The sequence below is a fragment of the Nelusetta ayraudi genome, unplaced genomic scaffold, assembly GCF_046127955.1.
Source record: "Nelusetta ayraudi isolate G7.1 ecotype Tasmania unplaced genomic scaffold, CSIRO-AGI_Nayr_v1 ptg000002l, whole genome shotgun sequence".
NCBI lineage: Eukaryota > Metazoa > Chordata > Actinopteri > Tetraodontiformes > Monacanthidae > Nelusetta > Nelusetta ayraudi.
In genome coordinates this window covers 3,428,218-3,447,052 of record NW_027466052.1, presented here as the reverse complement: position 1 = coordinate 3,447,052, position 18,835 = coordinate 3,428,218, and the positions used below count along the sequence as shown (strand labels likewise).

Below are 18,835 nucleotides of genomic sequence, written 5' to 3'. Positions count from 1 at the left end.
GCCGAGGATGCTTGAGTCGGCACGGTTTTCAGCCCAGCGTCGACCGCGTGCCCAAAGTGCTGACGAGGAGAAAGAGCCGCTTCTCACTTCCTGTTTTGCCAGGGTCACATCTGCAAGGCATGCTGGGACCCCGGGTCGGTACCATGGATGTATTATGAGAACTGGATACCGAACTAGCAATATGGTGGCGCAGCAATTCTTTCCCGGCGGCCACTCGAGGTACTGCAGCCCAAAAAAAACATAAGGCCCAAAAAGTGTTTTTCCCATAGACCGCAATACATAACCTGATGTAACCTGAAACACAGTTAATAATAGATGTACACATATGTATATATATATATATATATATATGTATACATATATATATATATATATACATGTATGCATATACAGAGAGATTTGGATCTTTCAAGAAAATAACCAGAAAACAGTTTAATCCCAGTGTCATACATGCTGCTGTGTCTCGGCTCGTTCTGATTGGCTGATGCGTCCTGATGTATCGCAGCGGAGTTACAGCGGCTGGTGTGAGGTGTGCGCATTCTCTGTGGCCGCATAGTATGGAAGCCAAAAACCTTCTTGACATATGCGTTGGGGGAGCAACTAGACTGAAATGAATGCGCCGCCATATTGGATCCCGGCACTGATATTTGGTCAGCAGAAACTGACCGGGAGGCCAGGGTCTCCCCAGGACACGTCGTCTCATTCTACCTCCAGCTCAAAGCAAAGGGGATGGAGCTGGAGCGTGCTCGGAACTCATCAAGCCATTGAATTGAAGTTCTTCACGTACACGGGACTCGTCGCATTACCATGGACAATTCCCGGTCCAGCAGAGAACCGGTCCAGCATAGCTCCACAGTGCAGGTGATGGGTGGCACAGGTGGACCAAGGAGATGCAGGAGGAGCATCAGGGTGAAAGTGAAGAACAGATTGGAGGAGTGTTTGACAGGTTCGCTCCTCCCCTTTGGACACCCGCTGGTCAAGGCAATGCAGATGTTCCACCAGGAACCTCAGGAGAAGAACCACGGACGGCTGGAGTCTCCTAAACCTCCAGGAGGTCCTGCGGGTCCCCGTGAAGCTGCTGCTGTGTTCAGTGAGTGTGTGTGTGTGTGTGTGTGTGTGTGTGTGTGTGTGTGTGATGGCTCCACTCCCAGAGTTCCCACCGAGTCCAGAAACACAACACGGAACACAACTGCAGAGAGCAGAACATGAAGCACACAGACAAATACACATACACGCATGTACGCGCACACACACAACACACACACACACACACACACACACACACACACACACACACACACACATACACACACGCACACGCACACGCACACATGCGCAGGCACAAACACACATATACACACACCACAGCTCCTGTACGTGCAGATCGTCTCGCGTACTCTCACATGTGCATTCTGGACACACACACTCTAACACACACACCCAGAAACCGACACACAGTCTTGGGGGCATTCGAGGAGAGCGTTCAGAGGGAGAGAGCGATGATCTCACACTCCAGGCCAAGTCAAACACGGTTCTGGTTCCAGTTGAGCCTCCGTCACTTTGCCGCGACACTATTTTTAGCTCCAGCAGCGCCGTCTGCACACACACACACACACACACACACACATACACATACATATATATATATATACACACACATACACACACCAGCGGACCAGCGACTCTGCAGCTCTGCGGCTCCTCCACGCCGGCCCCCTGATGACAGATGATTGGACTTGTGGGAGATCACATGACAGGCTGCCAGCGGTTGGACAGCACCGCCAACAGCCTGACAGAACCGGTCCAGACTAACGCCTGGAGCTCAGCATCATCAAGACCACAATCTAGTCCAATCGGACGTCACCTGACCGGAGTGCACAGTTCACTTCCTGCATGTTCAGACCCTGGACTTCCTTGAGGGGCTGATATCAGCTCAGCTGGCGGCTGATTGGCTGCCGGTGGTCCGGCAGGCGTTTCTTGGTGTGTCAGGACAACAAAGTCTTGATGCTCGTTCAGTCTCTCATCACTCGTCTCCTCGTCCAACCACCTCCAGACAGTAAACACACCGTCGGACCTGGCGATGTTGGAATGTTTCCTGGTGTGTGCGTGTGCATGTGTGTGTGTGTGTGCGTGTGTGTGTGTGTGTGTGGTTCTTTCTCTCTCTCTTTCTCTCTCTCTCTCTTTCACACACACACACACAAACACAGCCTCAATTTCTGCATCACTAGTTTAAATTCCAACCTGTCGCATCAGTTTCAGTTTTCCCTGCACGTGTGTGTGTTTGTGTGCGTGAGTGTGAGTGCGTGTGTGTGTCTTAATGAGGTGGTGTTGCTGGTATGTAAATGAGAGAGATGTGTTCACTGTCAAGTAATGTGTGTGTGTGTGTGTGTGTGTGTGTGTGTGTGTGTGTGTGTGTGTGTGTGTGTGCGACTATAAGGAGTGTGAGGAATGTAAACGCAGTGCAGCAAGGTGTGTTTTTACCCTTAGCCCCGCCCACCTGCAACACAACCAGGTGACGCACGCTCAGCAGCGCCCCCGCGCCGTGTGGTGGGGTGTAATGTGAGGAATGCGTGTGTGTGTGTGTGTGTGTGTGTGTGTGTGTTGTGGACTGCGGTCGATGAGGGGATTAGGTGTGGCGTTAACGCTGCTCGCCAACTCCCCTCATTATCTGTCTGGCTCTAATCCCATAATCTGGCCGCCGAGCAGCCGATACCTCGTCCTCCTTACGACGATCTACCCTCCGTCGCTTCCTCCACCTGCAGGGGGCGGGGCCCCCAGGGGTGGGCTAGCAACGCTAACAGTTAGCTTCGGTCGCTGACAGCGGAACTGGAAAAACACGAAGGGCGGCAGCGTCCCAGTCAGCCGCCATGGGTGTAAACGAGCTAAATTAGCATCTTGAGCGGTTAGTAGTGGTTAGCAGTGGCTAGCAGTAGCTAGCAACAGCGGTACCGTTATCATGTCACCTGACCAAAGTCCACTTCCAGTGCCATTGGCTACAGTTGGTCCTGTCAAACATATTCCGTCCAGAGTCAGTCTACATCCACTAGCTAGCCTGTGGTTGGCCTGTAGCTAGATAGGCTAGCCTACCCAAGTCTAGCCTAGCCTTGCCTGCTAGTGGAGAGGAAGCTCCTCAGTGTAGTGTAGTGTGCAGTGTAACTCAAGACTTCAAGCCCTCATTGCTGCAGATGCTGTCAAACAGATCCAGTCCTGTCATGTTGTGCAGTGTGTGGGCGTGTGATGAATGAATATGCTGTGTGTTTGCGCATGTGCGTGTGTGTGTGTGTGTGTGTGTGTGTGTGTGTGTGTGTGTGTGTGTGTGTGTGTAAGAGAGAGAGAAAGAGATAAACACACACAGGAAACATTCCGGCATTGTTGGAATCCTCTGTGTTCCTCACCAGAGTGTATGCGTCAGTTTGCCGTGTGACAGGACAAGTTAGTTTAGCTTTAGCTTTAGCTTTAGCTTTAGCGTAGCACTAGGACGGAGGGTACACACACACACAATATTGGCTTGCCCAAGGACATCAGGGCAGTAATTGAGATGGAATGGCCGTCGAACCGACAACCTTCCGCTGATTGGACGCCCCAACCTTCGGCCGTCTGGTCTTGAAACTTTCTTTTGAACTTTGTCTTCGCCGCCGCTCAACCACATCCTGTTCGTCCGTCAGCGTTTTTCTGCCGCCTCTGTCCATCCTCGGTCTGTTGGCTCGTGGAGGGGGGAGCGGGAAATCCGACTTAACTTTATTCCTCCACACCCAACCAATCCAGACAGAGGGCGGGACCTTAATCCCCCAATTATTCACCCGTCGCCAATTAGTCGGCGGCACACGCTCGCTATTCTGCCGCGCGTTGTGTTGAGTCGTGCTGTGTTGTGTCGTGTTGTGTTGTGCTGTGTCATGCTACGTTTCTGGCTGCGCGTCGTCAAACACGGTACCATGTGACCTCCTCGACAAGTGTGCATTGGTAATATGACACGTCAGGCACTTTTACTAGCTGCTGGGTTCGCGGACGGATGCCGAACTAAGAAACCGGCGACCCGCGCTCACTTCCTGTCCTCGCTGCCGAAATGTATCGGTGAAACAGCGGAACCACCAGCTGTCATGTCACAGCTCGGACCACGTGGCCGAGGGCCTCTCGACGCTGATCTACTTCCTCTTTCTGACCTCTCCTCAACCTCCTGTGTTCGCCGTTTGTCACCCTGCGCTCCGTGGGCTCGCCGGTTGTATTTGGTCGGTTTCCGGGAAAGACGAAGAGTTTTGAATATTTTTCTCATCATGCACTGCAGGATGGACGGAGGCCGCTGGGAGAGACCCTCCGTGGCGCTCGGAGGGTACCGCAGAGGGAGCAGCAGAACATTCCCAGCGGCTCCACGCCGCCGGGCTGATGAGGTGGGTGGGTGGGGCTGCAGTTGGCGGGGGGGGGGGGGGCGAGGGCGGCCAAGAGAAATGTCAGAAATTCTGTGGTCGGTCTTGGGGAGTGGGGGAGGGGGGGGCAAACATCTTGTAAGAATAACAGACAGCGAGTGGAGGCCCTGGGCCGCCGCCATGTTTGTGTGTTAGTACATTCCTGGTGTGTGTTTTATTTTTCCTGCACTACCCCCCTCCACCCACCCCCGCCAAGTCGGTCTTCCCAGGGGCTGTGGTCTGGTTGGCGCTGGGGGAGGGAGCGAGGGGCGAGGGGTGGGGGGGGGGGGGGGGGCGTCCCGGCGGGAGGCTGTCAGATGGAAGCGGAGCGTGATGAGGCCGAGGACGCTCTCGATTTGGTCTCCGCCCCCCCCCGGCTTGTTTTTCTAAAGACGTCTTCTTGCCAAGAGCTGAAACAATAGCAGAGCTTTCCAAAAGCCTCCCTGGCTTTAAACAATGCCATAAATCACAACGAGAGCAGCCGACACACACACACACACACACACACACATACACACATGCCGAGGCTGCAGCTCTTGTGTTAACTCTTCACATGTTCAGACTGAACTGAGTGTTAAAAGAGTGTGCATGTGTGTGTGTGTGTGTGTGTGTGCGCGCGTGTGTGTGTGTGTGTGTGTGTGTGTGTGCAGGTGTGGCCCTGCCTGTGGCTGTGATGTCATCATATGTTTTTAATGGTGCGGTTTGTGCGAGAATGGTGCTTGCATGCGTGTTTGTGCGTGTGTGTTTGTTTGTGTGTGTGTGTGTGTGTGTGTGTGTGTGTGTGTGTGTGTGTGTGTGTGTGTGTGTGTGCACGTGTGTTTTGAGGTGGCCAAGGTATCAGCGCTAGTTTTGCAGATAGTTGTGTTGCGGTCCTGCAGTGCTAACCCAGCTAATCAGCTAACCGGTGACGACTGACACATCGCTGTAGGTCATCGTGACTCCGCCCCCAACACCGGGTCAGCTGGTATGGACTCTGAGTCTTTTAGCCCCGCCCCCCTCCCTTCTCCCCCTCCCCAGAAACAAACAGTGACCGGTGGCAGGACTTTAACCGTCAATGCCCCCCCGGCCCCCTCTGTAAACTCACCACGTGAACTCTGACCAACTCACACCGACTCACACACACACACACACACACACACACACACACACACACTCAGTGTTCCAAGCTGGACAGAACCCGGATTTATGTCCAGAAGTTCATGAGCTCAGTCCGAGGGCCTGAGATCACATGACGCGTCACACGAAGGTGTTATTGAATGAATTAAAGTGTTTTTTTTTTTGTGCAAAACGCCGTCCATGTTGTTCTTCTCAAATGCTGAAGCTACGTTGGTCACCGACCCCCCCCCCCACTACCCCTACGTTCCCCCTAAGTGGTCACAGCCTATCCCAGTCCGCCGCCCACCCCCCTGCTGGAGGGCGACCTCACAGGGGCGGGACTAGATCGATTCCTTGCATGGTGGGTGTTGTATATGGAGCTGGATAGAAAGATAAAAGCTAGAATCAGCTGCTGGAACACGAAGCATAGCTGCATGGCCACAGAGCTAGAGCTGTTACTCAACTCCACTGTGCTGTAGCTGAGGTGCGTCCGTGTATGTGCGTGCATGCATGCGTGTTTGAGTTGCATGCGTGCATGCGCGCACTTTACAACTGTAGCACTCCTCAGAAATGAAACTGAGGAATCTGGCTGGGGGGGGTGATCTTATCAGTGTTTACTGCGATGGTGCTGCGGAGGTTCTGGCGGTGAGCTGGACGCCCGCCGGCTGTTGTGCGTTCATTGTTGGCACAGCGACAGCGGATGGATCTGAACATGACAAGAGATCCCTCAGCCGGGTTCTCAGCCACCTCCATGTCTGCCCTCGCCTTCAGAAGAGACTGGACCAAACCGGTACCAGGAGTGAGACTGGACCAAACCGGTACCAGGAGTGAGACTGGTGTCTGGAGTCCAGCAGCTCCAGAGCTTCTTCCCACACTCTCCTCCAGCTCAGGCGAGCTGCCAGCGACCCCGGCGATCCGAGCGGCGTGCCGAGAGGTGGGCGGGGCCGGCAGGGCCGGCGTTCTCACCTCTGTCAGTCATTAACGCTGCGTGTAAAACTCTTATCAGTGGTTCCGCCGTACAGCAGACGCTGCCGTCGTTGTTCGGTCTGAGCTCACGTCGCTGCTCGGTCGCCGTCTGCACAGCCGCCATGTGACTGCAACGCCCAATCAAATTGCATGGATCCTGAGGAATCTATATTCCAAACAATCACCCATTTGGGAGTAAATGCCACAAAAATTAAAAACTACCTAGCTGCTAGGTAGCTAGCTGGCCGCTAGCACACATCCACTTGACCAGTGGATGTAAGGGGCCTCTGCAGGTATGAAGTGGTACTACACTCCAACTATTTTGCAGCTATGTTTAATATCAGTCGCGATCCAGATGACAGACCTGAAGCTTCACTAATATGGCCATTCCGCTGGTTGGACAGTCTTCTCTCCATGTTTCCTGTGCAGTGGCCACTCGTGGTACTGCAGACAAAAAAGGTTGTCGCAGCTTGAAGTGTGCTCTCACCAGTTTGGATCCCCAGGGCTTTATTGCCATGAAACTCTCCCGCCTGCAGCGGGTGCAACGCCACTGGTCCTGCCAGCGGCCCAAAAATCAGGAAGTAAACAGGAAGCTGCTCCATCATAGTCAAAATTGATGAAATCTCCCACATCATTTTCATCAGCTGTATCGCTGCAGAAGCTAGCAAACAAGCTACAACAACAGTGTTTGTGCTTTTACATCCACCACCTTCCTCCACACCTGCAGCCAACCCGGTTGTGTGGCGTCCGGTTTGTGTCTCTCTGAGCAGGTTCTGGTTCAAGTGGTTCTGTACCAGCGTTTTTCCCGCAATGCCTTGCTGTTGCGCCGTGAGCAGCTGCGGGAGTTTGCGTGGATCGTCTCAGGCCTTCATCGTGTCAGGGCTGCGACACCAAGGCCCAAGCAGTTCAACCTTTAATGAAGAGAATAAATCAGGAGGGCGCGGCGGCGGCTCCACGGCTTCCGTCGGCCTCTCGGCTGCCAGACCCAGCAGATGCTGCAGCTCAGACACGTCGAGCGAGCGAGCAAGCGGCGCTGCTTCGCTGGCGGCACTTTGCCATCAATCTGCTGCTGGCTGCCTCTTTAAAAAGTGTCACTGTGATATGCGCATCTAAAACAAAGCAAAACAAACAGTTCCCCTCCGAGAGTTCCTCATACTTTTATGCTGCGAGCCACACCCACTCTCCGGTGCCCGCCAGGCTTTGCCACACAAATAACGAAGTTGTCAAAGAGCAAAATGTCACATTGGGGAGAAAATAAGAGTGGGTCCACATCTGCCTCGATCCAAACAATCCACAAAGCTGCTAAGCACAGCGCTGACATGCTAACGGCGCAATTTTGACATTAGCATCGACGTTAGCAGCACACACTGGTCCTGATGCTGGTGCCAGGATTTCATTTGTTATTGAACTGGTCGATGAATCACCGGTGGCTTTGGAGGTTTATGTGGTTGCCCAATGTGATTGCCCAATGCTGTGACTTGAATGCTAACTGTTAGCCTGGCTCCATGGAGAGGCGGAGCTTAGCAGCTCACAGGTGTCTGCCCGATGACGGTCGTTCTCGCCAAGACCTGAAGTTTCGGTTGCACTGAAAACACACAGGACACTCAGCAGAGTTAAGCCCGCCGGAGCTCAAGAAACTCAAGTCACGCTAATCAAAAACAATACAAGGACGTTAATGGCGTAGTGTGAGCGGCTGGCCATCCACATATTGCAATGCGAGTAGCCGGATGAGGCGCCGGCCTTGCAGAGCAAAGCGGTGCTCAGCCGGGCCTCGATGAAAAGAGCCGGTTAATGTTCAACCTGAGCTCAAACAGAAGACCCAAACGCAGAAACTCACGACGCACGAACCACAAACACTGTCAAACCAGCTGGTTTTGATGTCTGTGACGACTGCGCTGACGGTCGTCTGTCCAGGAACCACTTCCGTAGATCGGGCCGGCCCCAAAACACTCGCTCCTCAAATATCCACTTCAACCCCTCGCCGAGGAAACCTGCCCGTGACTCCGAGTCCCTGCAACCCGGCAACGTCGGAGGCCCGGCCAAACCAGTCGGACCAGTCGGGCCAGTTCCCAGTGGTCCCCGGCGTCTTGGTCATCCGGACCCGCCCACCGGCGTCGACAACCGCTCCTGAGAAAACGTCTGATCTCATTGGCCGAGCGCATGGTACGGCGTCAATGCTGTTATTTCACAGTGAGAACAGGAGGGAAACGGTCACCAAAGATGACCGCGTGCAGCGAACCAGGAGGAGCACCCCCCCACCCCCACCCCCATCAGCAGTGTGAGCGCCCCCTGCTGGCGACCCACAGGTTCTCTCTGATTCTCTGATATGGGGCGTCATGAATGGAAACAGTCCACACTCAGCAGGATTTGATAAAACAACTTTCTTTTATTACAGTTCAGATATTTTTGGCATTTGACAATATAATTATGAATATTTTGTTTTTATTTTACAGGCATCATTGACTCAACATCAGTTTGTAGAAAAAAAAAACAGAAAAGTGCTTCCTCCTTCCTGCTGGACAGAGGTCAGAGGTCATGTCCTGGATCAGAAGGCACTGTGTGTGTGTGTGTGTGTGTGTGTGTGTGTGTGTGTGTGTGTGTGTGTGTGTGTGTAAAAGAGGAAGAGGTCATTGCATAGGGATCTTTTCACATTTTCATTTACTCCCGCCATCATCACCATCAGTACCATGTGACGCAGCTCGCCGCCTCGCCACACTGTGAGACACTGGGCATGCCCAGTAGCTGCTTCTTCGCCAGAGCGTCCTGAGGAAACCGCACATCTCCGTCCCGTCCGTCCTCAAGAGCACCTGGTGCCGAGGCGGCCGCAGGTCCTGGGGGACGTGAGGTTCCCACCGGGCGCCGACCCACACCGTTCCAGTTAATGTTGCTTTATTGACCAAATCAGCGTCCAGACAGGAAAAGCTGTCACCACTGCAGCGCCACCAGCATCAAGACACAAAAAACACAAGGAGGAACCGAGAGTCGCATGACCGTCAGAAGACGCCGCAGAAGTTCGTACCAGAGCAAAAAAACAAACAAAAAAAAATAAAACAACTTAACATGCAAGACAGCGAGGAAACAAACATGCAGCAGCTCGTCTGAGATCAGCCTGTAAGGCACCGACAGCAGTCCCGGTTCTGCTGGGTCCAGGCTACATGAGGAGGAACAGCCTGTTAGTCCATGTGAAAGGAACCAGCTGCTTCCAGTTTTGTTGCTGAGTTCTGGTCCTAGATCAGGTCCACCAGCAGTGTGTGTGTGTGTGTGTGTGTGTGTGTGTGTGTGTGTGTGTGTGTGTGTGTGTCAGCTCAACTGCCCAGCGGCTTGAAGGAGCCGTCGGGCAGCTGCCTGAAGATGCCCCGCAAAGTGTCCAGCTCTCGGCTCAGGTGCTCCACTCGCCGCCTCAGTCTGTCGTTGTCGGTCGTCAGCTCCACCACCTTCTGCTGCGTTTCGATGTTGCGAATCTTGGCCTTGTCGCGGCTCTTGCGCACGGCCACGTTGTTGCGCTCGCGCCGCAGCCGGTACTCCGCGCTGCTCTTGTCGACGAACTTCTTGTGCTTGGAGCTGCGCGGCTCCAGGTGCAACTTCAGGCCGCCCGGGTGGTGGTGGTGGTGTTGCTGCTGCTGCTGCTGCTGCTGCGCGTGCTGCTGCTGCTGTTGCGCGTGGTGCGGGCTGGGCACCGGGGTGGGCGGCGGGGTGGGGTGACCCGGCTGGAGGTGCATGGTGGTCTGCGCGCAGTGCGCGATCTGGTACTGGAGGTGCGGCGGCGGCGGCGGCTGCGGCTGCTGCTGGGAATGCTGGGAATGCTGGGGGTACTGCTGAGGATGCGCGTGCGGGTGGTGGTGGTGGTGGTGGTGGTAGGTGGGCGGCAGGTCCGGGTGCAGGTCCTCGTCGTCCCGGGGCTCCTGCTTGATGGCCACGGGTCGGATCCGCGGCGGGTTGTGCTCGTAGAGCGGCTCCAGCTTGGACTCGTAGCTGGACATGTAGAGCTGCTGCGGTCCCGGTCCGACTGGGACCGGCTCGTACTCCCCGCTCATCATCTTCAGCTTGTCTTGGCGGGAGTTGTGGTGGAACAGGTCGGCCAGGAAGTCGTCGTTGAAAGCCGACGGGTCGATGTAGGCGCTCAGGTCGATGGACGTCTCGTTGTCTCCGATGTCCCCGCCGGCGTCCGCGGAGTCTCTGTAGCCGGACGGCGCCTGCTGGACGTGGCTCAGGGTGCTCATGAGGGGCCGGGGCGCGACCTCGTACAAGTTGGAGAGCTCCATGGAGAATCTAAACCCGGGCAGGCATAGCGACGGGCTCCGGGAATCCAGTTTTCAACGCGCTCGGGCGAACGGCGTGCGAGGGGGGCTTCTCGGGGGCCACGGGCGGGACTGGCGCGCACACTCACACTCACACTCTCTCACACACACACGCGCGGCGAGGTCTGGCAAGTCCGGAGGAGCTGCTGAGAGTCCTGCTGCTCAGTGAGCTGCGAGCTGTCAAAGCGGCGTTTTATAGAGGGGCGGGGGGCGGGGCGGACGCGCACGCCTGAGCACGCACGCACATTCTGGACGAAATTCAGACCAAACCTTTCTGTTTCCCGTGCTTCTTAAAAAAAAAAAAAAAAACAACCTGCGGTTGGAACCAGCACCGAATCGGAGGTTTGCAGGTGTGTGGCTGCAGCCGGGAGTCCGGATTGACACACTGAGGCACTTTGGCCGGCTGCAGAGCAGAACAAAGTTCTCCGGTTCCAGTGTTGGTTCTGGACTCACACCGTAAGGCGGGACCGGCAGCGGATGTTTTCACTTGTTCTGGTTAAAAAAGTGTTCGAGTGCGCAGGGGCAACACTTTCCTCTGGCTGCCGTCACGTGAAGCAGGCTGGAGCGGATAAACCTCCCGAGGGGTCTCCGTGCGGGTCATCAGGGCCGCAAGCTGGTGCCGACACAGAAAGAGTGGAGCGCCCTCTGTTGACCGGCTGCTGACCCTCGATGAAGGACTGAGGTCGTGACGGCAGTGGGTCACTTCAGTGCCTTCTGATTGAAGGCGCTCTCTCTCTCTCTCTCTCTCTCTGTGTGTGTGTGTGTGTGTGTGTGTGTGTGTGTGTGTGTGTGTGTGTGTGTGTGTGTGTGTGTGTGTGTGTCGACAAACAACAAACACGGCCACTCGGCCGGATACGCTGCAGTTTAAACATTCGTCAAACCTTGAAATAAATCACAAGTGGGTGACGGAACGTCAATTACGATCGCAGTGACGTCACCGGCCAAACCCACAGCATCTCCCGGAGGAATCGGTGACGTCACTGACAGTGTCCGGATAGTCCGGAACTGGTTTGACACCTCCGCTGCTTCCTCCGTCCGCTCACTTTCACTCAAAACGAATCCAAAACTGAGATTCGTGATTCAGCTCTGTTAAAGTGTTTCAGGCCGGCGGGTTTTCAGAGGGTCTCTGGCGGTCACTGCAGTATTCATTCGTTCGGTGGACCGGGATTGTTTGTCGTCGGTGAGAGGTGAAGTCATAAACTCATTCCATCCGGATCACGTTACATAAACAAAACGACGGGCAGCCCCACACTTCTATTGGTCGAACAAGGTGTCAATCTCGAAGTGTGTTGCATCACTCTGCCTCGCGCTAATCGCCCATTGGCCAACGTCCCACCTCCCTCCCGCCCTTTCGCAGCTGATTGGGGGGACCGCTGCGCTGCCGTACGTGGTAAAAGAGATTTCGCAATCGTCTTCTCTCCATGTTCTAAACAAAAACAGTCGGAGCTCGCCGAGACGGAATAAAGCTCAAACTGCCCCCCGAAACGGCCTCCCCAGAGACGGCAGTGTCGCCCCGTCGCCACTCCTTCAAGGTAAGGCGCTTCTGGAACCCAGTTGGCTCCGTCAATCGGCGCTTGACAGTCGATTGGGAGCTCGTTAGCGCCACAAGCTAAGGCTAGTTAGCAGGCTAGCTGGCCGGCTTAAGAGCCAGTGGACTGGCTGACCGGCGGCCGAGACGCAGGTTGACCCACGCGTCGGACGTATTTTTAATCACGTGTGTGTTTCTACTGAGGGAGACACGAATGCCTGACATGTGCTCGCTGCCTGGCGTGAAGCAAAGTTGTTCGGATCAATAAGACATTCTGGCTCGACGGTCGTTCTGTTTCCGGCTGTTATCTGGCTCGTTCGCGACTCAAATGGTTGGAAGGTGGTGTGTATAAAAAGTGGGATTTGGTCGTAAACCCGCGTGACTCCGGAGTTCCCCTCTCCGGGCACAAAGAGCCGGTGATGATGCAACAGCAGGCAACCGTCGAGCTGCTCCGTTTCACCCGGAGCGCTTTTATCTGCGCACAGCTGACTGGCTGGCTGCATGGCAACGCACCGACCAATCACAGCAGCCGTGGTAATTGTCCCTACGAAGCGACGAGCTGACAGACGTAAGCGGCGCACACGGAGGCGTCGCTCTGATTTGATGGAACGAGGTCAGCTGATTGGGGGGAAAACACGAGCTGATCGATTCCCAATTGGAGGAGATCCAGCCAGTTAAAATCAACCACATCATTGTTTTTGTCCACGGTCAATTAGGTTTCCATCCATCCATCCATCCATCCATCCAGCTTCAATACCTGCTTCCTCCTGCACTCAGGGGTCTGCTGGAGCCTCTCCCAGCTGTCGTAGGGTGAAGGCAGGATGACACCCTGGACAAGTGTCCAGTTCATCGCAGGGCAACATAGAGACAAACAACCATTCACACACACACACACACCTACAGACAATTTAGAGTTCCCAATTCAGCTCACATGCATGTTTTTGGACTGCGGGAGGAAGCCGGTGAACCCCGGAGAGAACCCACGCAAACACGGGGAGATACGACATACAACAAACTACACACAGAAAGTTCCTAGGAGAGGGAATCCAACCCTTGCCCTTCTTGCTGTGAGGCGGGAGCGCTAACCACTGCACCACTGTGTCGCCCAATTAGGTTTCCAAAATGTGCTAAATGTTTGTTGTTCTCTCACCCCAAAAAAAAATCATTACGTTAAATGAAATTGATCTTTGCCTTGTTAGTGAAAGATCAATATATTTAAAGACGTTATTGATCAACTGATTAGTGTCCCGACTGATCGTTTTCCCTACAGGTCCGACCTGTGGACCCGGCGTCTGTTACCCCACCCGCGTCTCGTCCGCTTCCGAGGACGCCCAGCTGATCTGCAGGCAAGCACATCCAAATGAGCCGGCCGCCTCAGCCGAAACCAACCACAACTGACCACAACGGTGTGAGCGTCATCCAGTGTCAGGCCACCGCCGCATCCTTGTCCCCGCCGGCCGCCGTTGCTGGACTGCAGCAGGTCCCCCAGCTCGTCCCCGCCAACCCCTCGGCCGCAGGCGGAAAGGCCCTCCCGCCCAGCAACATGAAGAAGCCGCACGCCGACAAGGACAGCGACGAGTACCGGCAGCGCCGTGAGCGCAACAACCTGGCGGTGAAGAAGAGCCGCCAGCGCAGCAAGCAGAAGGCCATGGACACGCAGCAGCGTGTCAACGAGCTCAAGGAGGAGAACGAGCGCCTGGAGGCCAAGATCAAACTCCTCAGCAAGGAGCTGAGCGTGCTCAAAGACCTCTTCCTGGAGCACGCACACAACCTGGCCGACAACGTCCAGCCGCCCGCTGGCGCCGAGGGCTCCAGCCCCGCCGCCGCCGCCAACAACATGGCCAGCAACGGGCAGTGAGGGGGGGAGGAGCCAGCCGAACTGTTGGGTTGCAGCATCTTTCCTTTCTCTTCTCACCTTCACTCTCCTCCTCCTCCTCCTGCTGCCGCTGCTGCTGCTCCTCCTCCCTCTTACTTTATCTCCCTGCGAAGTGACGCCACGTCCAATCAGGACCCAGACGTCTGTATGACGGACGGATGGACAGACGGACACAGCCCCCTCCCCAACCAAACCCCTCCCCACCCCTGAAGGCAGGCAGGCGCGGATGACCAGCTCGCGCGGTCCATCCAGGCTCTCCCTCACAGTTTTCCAGCGACCTCCGCCTGCACCCGGACGCACCGCCGCGATCTCACACAAACACACGCGCGCCCACCCCCTCGCCTGCCACACGGATAACAGGTGGCCGACCGTCACCTGAGAAACTGACCGCCAAGCTGCGGTCCCGGCCCCCCCCAACCACCCACCCACCCGTCCGCTCCAGACAGGTGTGTTTGTTTGTGTGGCGGCGGTGGGCAGAACCGACGTCACGCGCGGACTAGACAGCGGCGGTGAGCCGCAGCTCCCATTTAAAAACCTGCCGGGACGTGAGCCGCCCGCTAATGAGGCCGGGCAGATCCGGACAGGTCCTGGCTGCGGCCCCGCCCACCTCGCGCCAGGGCTTGTTTTTTTTCCTCCTTTTTTTTTTTTTTTTTTTTGTTGTATTTTCTAATTATGTGAGATTTGTGCAGGCGTGGGCCGTCGTGCCGCAGGATTTGTCGGGAATGTTATTGTCTGTCTCGGCCCGCGCCGCTCGGCGTTCCCACCGCGTTCCCTCGGCTGTTCCGCCGCGGAACAGTCGGACGAGCCGCTCGCCGGCTGTCGCGCCCGTGGGGGCCACGTATCCCGAAAGCCGCTGCTGCTCCCGTGCCGAAGCTGAGCAGACGGTTGCTCGGATTCTATGGAAATTGGTCTTTTTTTCAATCATGGCACCAGATGGACCCGTGATGGACGAGGAGAACTTGAACGACACCTAAACCCAGATTCAAATCAGGTTATCCACCGCCGAGTCGGCTCACTCCTCACCTCCGACTCGCGATTGGTAGAAGGGAGTGAGACCGTCCGCGTTGTGCCACCCAATCAGCCGACTGGTTTAAACGTGCCGGAGACGATCCGTAAGTCGCAGGAACGTTGTCGGAACGCTGCGGTCCGACTGCCGCGGAAGCCGCCCTGGTTCTTTTTTCACATTTCTATCGTTGGTTTTCTACTCTGTGATTCCGAAAGCAGCATGTCTACTGAAGATGTTTGCATGTGTGGAGAGCCGGTCCCGACCCGACACCGTGGACCTGGTTTCCGAACGTTTGTGTGTCAGGCTCCGGTCCCGAATGTTGCCCGGGCAGCGTTGTTTTGTTTTGTTGTTTTTCTTTTCGTTTTTTTTTGGTTTTTTTCTCCTTTCGTCTCGCAGCTTTTGTACAAGACGTTGTTCTGAATTAAAACTGTTGTAAAAACTCTTGATTGTGCTGATTGTGTCCGTCGTGCTGTTTGAAGCACCGCCCACTGGAGGAGGTCCAGCGGCGCCACGAGCCCGCCCCTGACGGGACAGACTGCGGTGCTGATGATGATGATGTCAGCGGCTTTGACGTCACCTGGCAGGTAAAACACCTCGACTCTGCTCGGCCGCCGGGTCAGCTGACATCATCACCCCGCAATCGGGACCCAGAAGGTCGGCGGCCAATCGGAGACCCCCTGCTGAGTCACACTGTTGGTTCCAGTATAACCTGAATCCTGTGAGGACGGCCGCTCCGACACCTAAAGACACACACACACACACACACTGAACGGGGGTATTTTTTTTAGAGCTGACTGGTCATTATTGGAACAATAGGGAGGAAAGGCTGGGAGGACTGGTTCTGTCAGAGACAACACACACACACACACACACACCTGTTTTGTGATGATGTGTGTGCGTCCACGCTGTCTCCAGCTATCCTGCTTCACTCCAGTCGACTCAACAGTCACACTAAACGCACAAAGGTTCCGATCAACTCGGCAAGTCGAGCCGGGTTTTCCCAACCTGGACGAGCGCTCGCACATAAAACAGACGGTGTGCAAATCCCATGGACGGGGTCCCGCAGTGGCACTGGAATTCACCAGCGAGGAGCAGAAAGCAGCTCTGCAATATGCACGTGATGAAGATGAATATATTATAATAGTGATAATAATAGTGCGTGATGGCGCCCTGCAGCGCTGAGCGGCCGTGAGCCCCGCCCACCCCCTCCCGTCTTCCCACGATACTTCGCTCTCGGTCTCCAGATGGGAGATGATGTGAGAATGTTTGAAACGTCAACATAAAATTGAGCGATGGCCCGCCGTTCGTGGCCAGCGTCTAAAAAACCGGCCTCCTCGGAGAATCTGGCAGAGCATCGCAGCAACATCTGGAACACATGTTCTCCACCCGCTGGCACACACACACACGCACGCACGCACGCACGCACGCACACATGCACACAGTTGGGTCTCAACACGGCTCGTCAGCAGGTGTGACCATCCAATCAGCCTGAGGGGGGCAGCGTCTCTCACAGGAGGATCCCCACCGAACATCAGCGCTCCGCGGGAGGGTTCTGGAGAAGGAAACAGGTCAGGGACGGATCAGCTGATCTCTTTCGTGGCCAATCGCAGCCCTGGGCTGCTCCTTCATGCTTCTGCTTCTGACACACGGTGACGTCACGGAATCGCACTCTCCCTGTGTGCGATCTTATTGACGGCCAGTTGGTCAACCTCCAGGTGTCTGTTCATAGTCAGATGGCCGTGACTGAGAGGTGGGCGCGGCCTGTCAGAAGGAATCAGCGATGCGAGCGTCAGGCTCGCCGCTGAGCTGAGCTGGACCATGTCAGCGGCAGTTTGGCAGCCTCCTTCTTGCAGCTGATTGGTTCCAGTTTTCACAACTCGTGAATAGGACGTGTGCTCGGTGCTGCCCTCGTGTGGTCGGCAGTTAGCTCAGAGCATGAGAACGTTCCCCCTGAGGGACACACTCGCCCCGGACCAGGCCAGAGATGGCCTGGATGTCCACTAGGAGACGGTTCCTGGGCTTGGTCAGTGAACTCCAGCAGGTCATTTGGTGATTGGTGTTGACCATTTCAACTAGAGGGTCATAACCTTTGTCATGTGATTTAAAAGTCAAAGTTGCAGTAGATTTATTTTATGCTCATGAAGCTTCTCTGAGTGTTTTGGGACCTTTGTCCCTACGATGCTTGCAGGGAATGATGGGGAACGAAGGGAACTCACACAGAAGTGGTTCTGTCTCGATGGAAGGCAACACTGCCTTCATCTCACGAAGCTGTTCGTGTGGCTGGATTACAGTTAACTGCCGCTTAAATGTTGAGAACAGTTCAAAACTGAATGTGAAGATTTTCATGAGGGGCACTGACTTTACAACAGACATCAATGAAAGTGCTGCGGTCATCAGTGAGTCGCATGATGTCGCCGAAGGTCAGTGGGGCTGAGCTGGATCATGTGACCGTCAGCCCACCAGCAGGTTCAACTGGTGAGGAGCAGGGGGTCAGTGCAACTGGAGTGGGACCAGAAACAGGGCTAGGCAATGGTCCAGCTCCTGCTCCTGCCTCTGGTCCCTCTCTCAGGGTTGACTGATTACAGCTCTTTCTGCTGCCACGTAACTTTGTGTTCTGATTTCCTGATCAGGACCTGACCTCTGACCTTCCATCCAGGTCGGCGCGATAAGTCCGAAGACCTCCAGAACCTCCGCTGCCGCTGTTTGAGTCAACACAGTCAGTCACTTGTTCACGTGTTCCCTTCTATAGTCACTCCGTCTGTCAGTCACACACACATCCATTCGTGTGTGTGTGTGTGTGTGTGTGTGTGTGTGTGTGTGTGTGTGTGTGTGCGAGTCCGTGCACGTTTCAGCCTGTTGCATCACTCTTCTTACGCAATCACGTGGCAAGCAGCTCATACAGAGGCAGAAAAACAGCTCCACCTGCTGGATGGAGACAGGACTGCCATAATGTGTTCAGGCCTGTGGTTGCAGTGGTGAGCTGGAAGTCCTGGGGCTCCGACTCCGTCCAGTGTTTCAGACCGTTCAGAGTCCGGTCAAAGGAAGGAAAAGGAAATGCACCTGGTACATCCCAACAGGGGGCCAACTGCGGTCGCTGCTTCCTTCCTCTCACATCCAGACCGGACAAATTCTTGGCCATTCGCAAAATGCACTGCGGTTGGTCTCTCCTGTAGTAGCGAGGAAGTAAAGGCAGCAAGCAGGACAAACTGCCCCCCCCCCTCCCCACCCCCACCACAGATTTCAAAATCTGCAACATAAAGATTTATTATGAACTTCAATTCAGGTCAGGGGCGTCCTCTAAGCCATTTTTCATACAGTAGGCCTTTATTTTTGTATTGCGGTCTATGGGGGAAAATGCTCATTGGGCTGCATGGGGTTTTCGGCTTCAGTACCACTAATGGCCACTTTGGAGTGGCCAGTCTGGTGTCTAGTTATTTTTTTTAATTCATTCATTCATTCATTCATCTTCTATACCCACTTATTCCTATTCAGGGTCATGGGGGTCTGCTGGAGCCTCTCCCAGCTGTCTTAGGGTGAAGGCAGGGTGACACCCTGGACAAGTCACCAGTTCATCGCAGGACCACATAGACACAAACAACCACTCACACTCACATGCACACCTACGGACAATTTAGAATGTTCACATGCATGTTTTTGGACTGTGGG

The 18,835-nt window shown here is 55.0% G+C and overlaps 2 protein-coding genes across 2 annotated transcripts; one reads left to right on the top strand and one right to left on the bottom strand.

The window, feature by feature from the left end:
* Window positions 1–8,827: 8,827 nt before the first annotated feature.
* cebpa (CCAAT enhancer binding protein alpha) lies at window positions 8,828–10,901 on the bottom strand. Its single transcript, XM_076017688.1, has one exon. It carries the CDS (start codon window positions 10,721–10,723, stop codon window positions 9,767–9,769), a length of 957 nt encoding a protein of 318 aa, XP_075873803.1. The 5' UTR covers window positions 10,724–10,901; the 3' UTR covers window positions 8,828–9,766.
* Window positions 10,902–11,624: 723 nt separating this feature from the next.
* On the top strand, window positions 11,625–15,610 carry cebpg (CCAAT enhancer binding protein gamma). Its single transcript, XM_076017675.1, has 2 exons — window positions 11,625–12,291; window positions 13,558–15,610. Exon 2 carries the CDS (start codon window positions 13,648–13,650, stop codon window positions 14,143–14,145), a length of 498 nt encoding a protein of 165 aa, XP_075873790.1. The 5' UTR covers window positions 11,625–12,291; window positions 13,558–13,647; the 3' UTR covers window positions 14,146–15,610.
* Window positions 15,611–18,835: the final 3,225 nt, after the last annotated feature.